General features: G+C 45.2%; 1 protein-coding gene across 4 annotated transcripts in view; it reads right to left on the bottom strand.

Annotated features, from left to right (window-relative positions):
- Window positions 1–5667: 5667 nt before the first annotated feature.
- FGFR1 (fibroblast growth factor receptor 1) overlaps window positions 5668–9723 on the bottom strand; it is a 76049-nt gene continuing 71993 nt past the window's right edge. For all 4 annotated transcript variants that reach the window (XM_033171885.1, XM_033171887.1, XM_033171888.1 and 1 more), the window contains exons 16-17: window positions 7428–7533; window positions 5668–6994 (exon numbers count right to left, since the gene is read on the bottom strand). In XM_033171885.1, the coding sequence (XP_033027776.1) occupies window positions 6818–6994; window positions 7428–7533 (283 nt within the window). In that variant the 3' untranslated portion in view covers window positions 5668–6817. The remainder of the gene's footprint in view (window positions 6995–7427; window positions 7534–9723) is intronic.

The following is a 9723-nucleotide window of genomic DNA, read 5'->3' as shown; positions in this document are numbered from 1 at the left end:
GCAGTATGAATTGTGCTCATACCCACATTCATTGTTCAAATCATGCTCTATACCCAGGAAGGCTGACAAGCCACAGATAGTACATGTTATCAAAAAATATGTGATGCAGAAACAGAATAGTTGTAGTACTGAATACATTCCAAGAAGTGATCAATTCGTGTTAGATGGTGGTCCGCTGCTGCATTGCCTTAAATGGAAGGAGCATGAAACGTATGATGACATTTGTTGTTGTTCAGTCATTCAGTCGTGTCCGACTCTTTGTGACAACATGGACCAGAGCACGCCAGGCACCCTTATCCTCCACTGCCTCCCGCAGTTTGGTCAGACTCATGTTGGTAGCTGTGAGAACACTGTCCAACCATCTCATCCTCTGTCGTCCCCTTCTTGTGCCCTCCATCTTTCCCAACATCAGGGTCTTTTCCAGGGAGTCTTCTCTTCTCATGAGGTGGCCAAAGTACTGGAGCCTCAACTTCAGGATCTGTCCTTCCAGTGAGCACTCAGGGCTGATTTCTTTAAGGATGGATAGGTTTGATCTTCTTGCAGTCCGTGGGACTCTCAAGAGTCTCCTCCAGCACCAAAAGCATCAATTCTTCGGCGATCAGCCTTCTTTATGGTCCAGCTCTCACTTCCATACATTACTACTGGGAAAACCATAGCTTTAACTATATGGACCTTTGTTGGCAAGGTGATGTCTCTGCTTTTTAAGATGCTGTCTATGCTCCATGGACAAAGACAACAGGTATGATGACATAGCATGTTCTTATGCGAATTTTACCACTCATTATGGGAAAGTTATTATTGTCTTTGACAGCTATGAAAACTTCCCATCCATTAAAGATATGACTCACAAATGTCGAAAATCTATGTTCTCTAGCCCTGAAGTACACTTCTCTCCGCAAACTAAATTCATATTAAAACAAGACAACTTACTTTCCAATGAAAGTAACAAACAGCGAATCATTCTTCTCATAGCTGAACATTTGAAGAGACAAGGATGCACTGTTGTACTAGGTGAAGGAGATGCTGATGTTGAAATTGTGAAGGCAGCTGGGGCATCACCTCAGTTCCAAACTACTACTGTGATTGGAGAAGATTCCGATTTATTGATTCTACTCCTGTACCATGCTAACCATCAAACGGAATTTAATTTGTATTTTCGTAGTGATAAACAAGGAAAAAATCCAAACCACACATTTGACATTATTGCTTGTATTGCTGTGACAGCACATCCAGAATATTTGGGATAGGAAAAGGCAAATGTTTCAACAAACTTATTGCAGATAATCGACTTCGTGAATTAGCATCGGCATTTTGTTTGAAAGATCAGTTACATATCAATATAGAAGATGCTGGTCAGAAGGCGATGGTTATACTTTTTGGTGGAAAAGTTGATGATACCCTTGGAACATTATGACATCGCATACTAGTGGACAAAGTAACATCAAGAAACTCTTTCGTTGCACCAGAACGTCTACCACCAACTACATCTGCAACAAAATTCCATAGTTTTTGATCATATTACCAGATAATGGAATGGTCATGCCACAAAGAGGGTTTACGACCTAATGACTGGGGTTGGATGATAAAGGAGGACAACCAGCTTCACCCTGTGATGTCAGACATGGCCCCTGCACCTGAAAGTCTTTTGAAAGTTATCCACTGTAACTGCACCACTGGTTGTTGTACATTCCGTTACATGTGCAAAAAAAATAGTTTTCCATGTTCAACAGCTTGTGGTCAGTGCCAGACCATTGGTTGTGAAAATGTGTTGTTGATTGAACATTGTTCTGATATAGAAGATGATATGGATGACTGATGTCTGCTTTCGTTATTTGTAATACATAATAAAAGTTCTGGTTCAAGCGCCTTATTGTGACCTTGTTTCAATGTACCATTGCTTTCACTTTGTTATTTTTAGCAAACATTTAAATACAGAAATTATGTAGCCTAATAACTAGATCAACGACAACTTTGTATTATTTTCCCTGACGTTTGGTAACAACAATTAAAAAACATAGGATACACACAATTCAGTTTAGAAAACTAATCAAAATACAATACAATTGATACAGCAGGTCGGCCATTTTGAAATCACGATTTCAGTGTTCCTGTCATTTAATTTTGTCTAATTTTTAATGTTATTCTACACCCAATTCTCATAAAAATGCCATTAATAGCGTTTATGTTGCAATTTTGCCCAGGTCATTTTGTATATTGACCGGACTAAAACCACGATCCCTGTTTTGGATGCTAAATCAAGGATTGTGAACTCTCTCCTTACAATGTGAGCAGGGAGGAGTTTGTACATAGTAAAGAAGGGCTGTAGCTCATGGAGAGAGAGGCACTGCAAAATCCTAGAGAGCTGTTGCTGAATTAGATGGACCCAGCTTCCCATGTACTGTGACAGTAAGATTTGTAATAAATTTACTTCTCAGAGAACTACAGCTCAATTTCTGCTTGATTTGCAGGAGCTCACTCTCTGGAGTGTCCACTCAGCTATATTTCCCCTTTCCATTACAACTGGATTTTTATGAATGTGACACTTCCAAATTGCATTGGAAGATGCAGTGGAAAAGTGTGTGCTGCAGCTTTACCTTCACTACGAAAACGTAAGTAGCACCATACGCAGAACCCCTTATCAGTTTAAAAGCAGACATCTTCTACAGACAAACCAGTTCTATTTAATTACACCATTTCCCACTGGGGGACAGTTTTAAGTTTTCAAATCTTCATTCAAAATAGTGACAGGAAGGCCGCTGCTTCAAAATAAATCTTTAAATCCAGCAAGCAAATTAAAGAATATATATATATTGGTAAAGGCTTCAAACAGAAGTGGAGAGCCATTTTTTTTCCTGCCAAGGGCTGAATTCTATTGGCGGTGATCAGTTGGGAGCTTCTTCCTGGTGGCAAGGCCACCCCCTTTCTCAGTTGCCCTTTTCTCTTTCTAAGGAAAGAAAAATTCTTATGTGCTGTAGCCCCCAAGGCGTGAAATCAAGGGGGGAGGCTTTGTGTTCCATGTCCTGCTTATGATATGACCTTGCCAGGGGCAGCTGGCTGGCTGCTCTGAGAACCTAAGGCTTGACTAGATGCCACCCCTTGTTCCAGGAGCAGCAGTTGAACATGGGGTGGCTGGGGACAACTCCACTTGCCACCACCATGCCTCTTCCTGACTGCTCTGGAGGCCCGTGGGTGCGAGAGAGGTTGCAAGAACTTGGTGCGAGCGGAGTGCTAAGACATTTCCAAGGTGCAGGTAGGCAGAGGATCCCTTTTCTTATGTGTTTTGTGTGGTCTGTAGGTCTTCTCCTGTGCTGAGTTTGCTATGGACAGGTGGCGAGTACGTATGTCTGGCTCATGTACACATTTATACACGTGCCCATCTGTCTTGTGGCTTCACTGCTTAATTCCTTAAGCACATATAATGCATGTGTTTAAGTAGCAGCATAGTTTGTTGCTTGGCTCACTTTTGGAGTTATCTGCTCTGTCATGGATTCAATTATGGTCCCTGGGACTAGCCTTATGTTTAAGGCACAAACACACCACTGGCCCAATGTCACTTTCACAGATGTGTGGAGATTTGAACCCTGGTCCCCCAGGACCTAATAGAGCACTCTTAACAGCTACACCTGTCTTTCTGCTTTGTAAAATGGTTTAATGCTTTCTAGAAAGACTTCAAAATGCTTAGCTTCTTAACAACATCCATTATTGTCATGTGTGGATTGTGTTTGGTTGATCTGCTGCTGCTGAGATGTACAGAACATTTAATGGCCTTTCTTCCCTGTCCCCCAAGAAGTCGTTCGGTGAGTGTCTCCTCCTCTGTGTTGCCCTGCAGTGACTATGAGGTACCATGTCATGACTTCTTCCAACTGGTAGATCGGGGGGGGGGGGGAAGAGTGGATCCCCTAAGCCAGAAAGCCTGGCTGCTCTTGGCTTTCAGATGTTCAAGTCCACAGGCTGAAACCCACAGATTCTGGACTTCAAATAAGGTATGTAACATTTACATAAATTTGCATGGTTTATTCTCATTTTCCCCATAAGAAAAAGAAGGCACACAAAGGGGAGAGGGAACAAGAATATCAGCTAATGTCAAGGAGGGTTGCAGGACTCTGTTAAAATCTTAAAAAATAAATTACAATACCACCAAATTTGTTACAGAATTTTTTAAAAGCACAAAAATCTGATTCTATACAAAGGCAGGGCAAGCTTTCAAGTATGACTGGCATGGCTCTAGCTTCCAGGATACCACTGAGGAACAGAAAGCAAACTCTTGTTTCTTAGTCTAGACTGGGGGAGAAAGCAGGAAGAGGACTTGGCAGTCTGCATGCCATTCTGGAAGCCAGGTGCTGTGTCGATTATTTGGGGAACATGAAAAGTAGAGCAGCCTTCCCAACATGGTGCCTTCCAGATGTTTTTGACTGTAATGGTCATCAACCCCAGCTGATGGCAGCTGTAACCCAACACATCTGGAGGGCACCAGGTTGGCAACGGCTGATATAATGGGTGCTGGAAGAGTTTAAAGTATTGGTGCAAACAGGGCTTTTTCCCCAGCTGGAACTCAGTTCTGGTCCCTCTCAGGTGGGCGCCATCGCCGTTCTAAGAGAACAAGGGAGGCATTCATGGTGAGTTCCGGTGCCTCTACTTCTTGAAAAATAGCACTGGGCACAAGGAATGGTCTTGCCCTACCTCATGGCTCAAAATTGTGCAGTTCTAGTCCAGGTGTTCCTGGCTGCTTTAGAGGAGACCTGGATAAGGCTTCAGGGCCAAACTAGCTATTGGAAAAGAATTGATAGGAAATGAAGAATTCTGACTACAGTCGTACCTCATGTTGCGTTCGCTGTGGGCTGCGAATGGCGCGGGTTACGAATGTGGCAAACCCGGAAGTGTTTACTTCTGGGTTTCGCCACGTGCAACATTGTGCTTCCGCGCATGCATGATATTCTTGCTTGGGTTGCGGATTTTTCGGGGTGCGAACGGCACCCTGGAATGGATCGTGTCCGCAACCCGAGGTACCACTGTAATTTGCTAGGTTGCTCCCATGGAAGGAAAGGAGGGAGGGAGGGAGGCACGAGTGCATTTCCTCTCATCTTGTATGGACATGCAGGTTTCCACAGCTCATTTTAAGGCATTCGTGGAGTTCCTCCTTGGCACTGCCTGGGCAGGGGAAAAGTTTGTTTGGACAAAACGAGAAGCTGGGGCTGACCCAAGCATCATGAGAAGCCTGAAGCAGGGCCAGAGGCAGCTCTTGAGCTGGTCTTGATCTGGGTTCCAAGTTGCCAGAGCAAAAGGATGTCAAAACTCAGCTGGGAAGAGTTTCTACCCCCCAAAAGGGCAAGAGCCATTTCTACCTGCAAAACATCAAAGAAATGCACAGACACGGCTGGAAAAGGGTTCCTCATTCTCATGTGGCTTCAGCCCCACTGTGGACCAAGATTCTGAACCTAGAAACTGAACCATTGGCACACAGACACCCTATTCTTGCATCAGTAAGGTGAACTGAATGTCCTCTGGCTGGGCACCAAATCCAAAGGCTGCACTCAGCAGCAGGGGCAGAAATCAATGGCAGGGCAAGGGAGGAGGAGCCTAAGAAAGGAGGGAGATAATTTCACAACAGCTTTCCAAAGGGAAATCAACTTTAACAAAAAAAAAATCACTGTTTAATATAACCCCATATAAAACTGAAGCAGCAGCAATTTTATTGTAGTACCTAAATTGAAATAAGTTTTAGAACATAATTTAAAACAAAACAAAAAACCAGCAAAAGTAGCAAAATATAGGATTTGTTTTTATAGCAACTGATACCTACCAGCCACTAGTGACTTACTACCAAAGTGATATTAACTCTGGTAAACAGCAATTTTTCTTAAAAAAAGACATGTAAATATATATTTCATATTTATACATTTTGCAGCTATGTACATAAGATTGTTTAATTAAAAAAAAGCCCCTTCCGAGCACTGGCTTTGTTGGGCTGCATCCTCTCTGTTTCACATCAAGTGCTGTGAAGATGCCCCAGGCCTTGGGGTACCTGGTCACTTCCCAAGTTTGGTCAACAAAGCACAAACCACGGCTGTGCCCTATGCCCATTTTCCTGGGAGGAAGTCCTGCTGGGGCTAGCGGGGGCTTGGTCCCAGCATAAGCATGCGTAGGACTGCGCTGCAAGAATACTGGAATTAGGAAGCCATCCGGACTGGTATCACAGACGGCAGCAGGCCCTCCAGCCACAGATGCTGCTGCGGCTTGGCTGACTTTAAGACTTTCCGGTTGACAGCTGAATCCAGAGTGTCCTTGTGCCACAGGCTTTGCACCCCAGGCTTTGCTGTCAGCTTCTTGAGCTGTTAAGAGGTTTTGTTGCTTGCATCTGGAAGTAAAGAGAGCAGAAAATGCCCACTCTCTTCAAAGGAATGTTGTTCTCCCCAGAGTCCTTTTCAGAGAAGTGGCAGCATGTTGCTATTGAAGCACAGGTGTCTGGCTCTGCCTTTTTGCTTTGTCACTGGCCAAAAGGGGGGCAGGGGACGTAGTTCAACTTAAGTTCATGGGAAAAATTCAAGCAGAGATTCCCTGTGAGCTGCTCTTCCAGAGGTCAAGGACTTGCAATAATGGCAGCTTTGAGAAGAAGGGGGCGGTGTGGGTTTGGTTATCCAAAATGGATCATGACTATGGCAGCTGGAAGGGGGCTGATGGCTGCCCCATGTAGTGCTCTACCACCAGTCCAGCTGGAAGCGAAGTGCACACACACATACACACTCCTCAACACATGCACACAAACACGCTACACTTGTGTACACGGAGGGTTCGCAAACGTCCCACAGAAGTTGTAGTCTCAGCGCCTTTTGAGTCCTCCATTGGCAAGCTGAGGTGGGTGCTTGGGAAGGCAAGGTTCATCAGGGAGGGGATCGTGGGAAAACACAGAGTCCTCTCCTGAAGAGCAGGTGGAGCTGCGGGTGTCTGGAAAACTAGGAGAATACTGGTCCAATGGCATGGAAAGGTCCAGGTATTCCTAGAGGGAAGGAAAGAGCCATGAGGGCTTAAGCACTGGCCATCCCAGGGACTGGAGGCCAGGGGAGAGGAGAGGGGAGCCCCAAGAGACAAATGGTAGTAAAAAGAGAAAGGGGCATTAAAGTAACAGTGAATCACTTCACCCCGAATTTTCCCACACCCAGGGAAAATTGGGCCTATCAGAACAAAGGTATCAAAATGGTGTGTGCTCCAGCGACTCTCCCACAGTAACACTGGAATTAGTTGCAGCACTCAAGACCAGGAACCAAAGCCAGACAGAAGACCTGGCAGGCCCCAAAAGCCAGAGTCCCCAGGGGACTCAAAGCATTGAGCTTTGAACCAATGGTTAGTCCAGGAAGCAGCTCCCTGCAACCTTGCAGACAGACAGAATGACACCCAGGAGTGTACAATCTTTGGGAAAAGATGCATTTTACCTGGTTAGAGGTCATGGCCACAATCCTGTCTAAGTCTTCTACCAGTTGCTTAAATGTGGGTCTCTGGGAGGGGACAGCGTGCCAGCAATCTCGCATCATCATGTACCTTTACAGAGAGAATGAGAGAACCAGATGAAAAATGTTTAGCACAGAGTTGCAGGACACATAACAGAACATGAAACAGCTATTTTATAAACAGGTTCAACAAAAGCAACAGATTCCATCAAAGCCATGAAGCTAAAGGGAGTCTCTGAGTCTAGAGGCAGTAGACTTCTGAATATCAGATTTGGTGGGCAGGGAGCATAAGAAGACAATCACTCCCAGGTCTGGCAGGGAATGCTCTCTCCATCCCCTAAGGCCTCTCTCCATCCCCTAAGGCCTCTCCATCCCCTAAGCTGCTCAGGAGACTAACTGAGAGGGAAGAACAGACCTTTGGTGTTTTGCAAAACCAGCAACTGTAGCTCATTAATCCACAAGATCAAAGCAGGGTGGGAAATGACACAGCAGCACATATGCAAGAAGGGCATTTTGTGATTGCATGCATGCAATTTTTGGGATGCAACTGTATTTTGACGTTTTAGACTGCAGTTCAGCTGTGCATTGACATTATTTGACATTATTTTTACATATTTTGTAAAAAAAAAGAAAAGGAAATTGGAGAGAATGGAAGGTGAAATTTGAGTAGAGTTGGTAAGAATTAAATAAATGCCTGTGTTTCCATGGGAAATAAACCCGCGTGTCTGTCTGTGTGAAGGGTGTGAGATTTTTTGCTGGTCTGACAGCTTCCAACAGCTTTCCACCAGGGTGATGTGGCCCTTGGCTCCAAAAAGATTCCCCACCCTTCCTGCAGACTTCTCTGGGGCACTTAGTTTGCCACTGTTGGAAAGAGGTTGTTCAATGAGATGAACTCTCACTCAGCGCAGGAACCAGCCCAGCTTCAGCACTTTCTCCATCCCACCTGGTGCCCTGCAGATGTTTTGGACTACAAGTTGTGGTGGCGGGGGTGGGGGTCCAAAGCATCACCTGGAGGGCACCAGGTTGGCCAAGGCTACCCTAACACTTGCACCTTACTGAACTTGCAAACACTCCACGATCTTCCTGAGATCATAAATCCTTACAACAATCCTATGAAGAATGTTTCAGATTGAAGCTGAGACAAAGTGATGAATCACATAGAACCTTGAAACCAAGTCCTCCACCCCAATCTAAGTCCACGTTTCTGTCCACCACCTGTGACATGTAACAAGTCTTTCCTAGTCCATCATAGAACCCTGTTTATTTCTCTGTTACATCTATGCCTGCCTTTCTTCTGCATGTGGGGTTTGCAGGGGGTCTCCAGTGCAGACCATGAGACCTGCTTTGTTCCACACTTGCGCCTACAGCAGACTTCTTGGCTCCGGGGGAGAAGACACAGGCTGCAAACTGTAAACTTCATTTTCACTGAAAGCACGTAACAGGCTTGTATCCCATCAAGTCATTGTGTGAGCAGGACTTCTGCTTGTGCAGTGGAATTTCCCCTCCCTCTCTTCCCCATAGGTTTTTAAACTGCTGTAAATAAATGCACACCACTTTTAAATCAAAGGTTGCTGCTTTTTATAAATAAGAGTCAAATGAAACAATGACTGTTGATGAATATTTTGCAAGGAAGGCACTGAAGGCAATTCTAATTTCTGCTATTAACATGCAGACTAATGCGACTGCATGTTTGATAGCAATTTAGTACGAAGCAGGGTCTGGATCTTTCAGCTGGGCTTTCTCTGCATGCTAACCAAGGGAATCATGATGCCAGAAGGGTTTTTGTTTGAGCCTGCAGCAACACTTGCTCGCTACACTTTGTGTAAGCCGCTTCTTAGGTGTGAGCACCAAAATCCTCCTCATTCTGTGGCGAAGGAGGGAGGTGGGTCTGTTGACAGCAGCCACTGGCCAGGCTGGCTAGAAAAAACTGGGAAGGGACTGAGAGTCGCTCAAGACAAAAGACCAAGTTTACCCCCCCCCCCGCTCCCTTCTCCCCCAATTTGGGATATTCTCCTGCTGAGAAAAACAAAAATATAAAGGAAATGAAGTCTTGGTTTATTATCATGCACAGCTTTCAGCAGGGCTGGGAAAATAACGCTGAATTCCTGCCAGTGCTCATAATATGCATCTGCCAGTCAGCGAGGGTTCTGTGTTAGGCTGTGCCAGGCTGCTGCGCTCGGTGGGGCTCTCCACGCGGGCTGCCCTGCAAGCTTGGCAGGGAAAACCATCTCTGGGAACTCATGTCATAGCAACAGACTGACCTTGGGATTCAGTCAGCACC

Source organism: Lacerta agilis, chromosome 15 (assembly GCF_009819535.1).
Source record: "Lacerta agilis isolate rLacAgi1 chromosome 15, rLacAgi1.pri, whole genome shotgun sequence".
In the NCBI taxonomy this organism is placed as follows: domain Eukaryota; kingdom Metazoa; phylum Chordata; class Lepidosauria; order Squamata; family Lacertidae; genus Lacerta; species Lacerta agilis.
The sequence above is the reverse complement of the archived record's forward strand: the minus strand, read 5'-3'. Positions and strand labels throughout refer to the sequence as shown.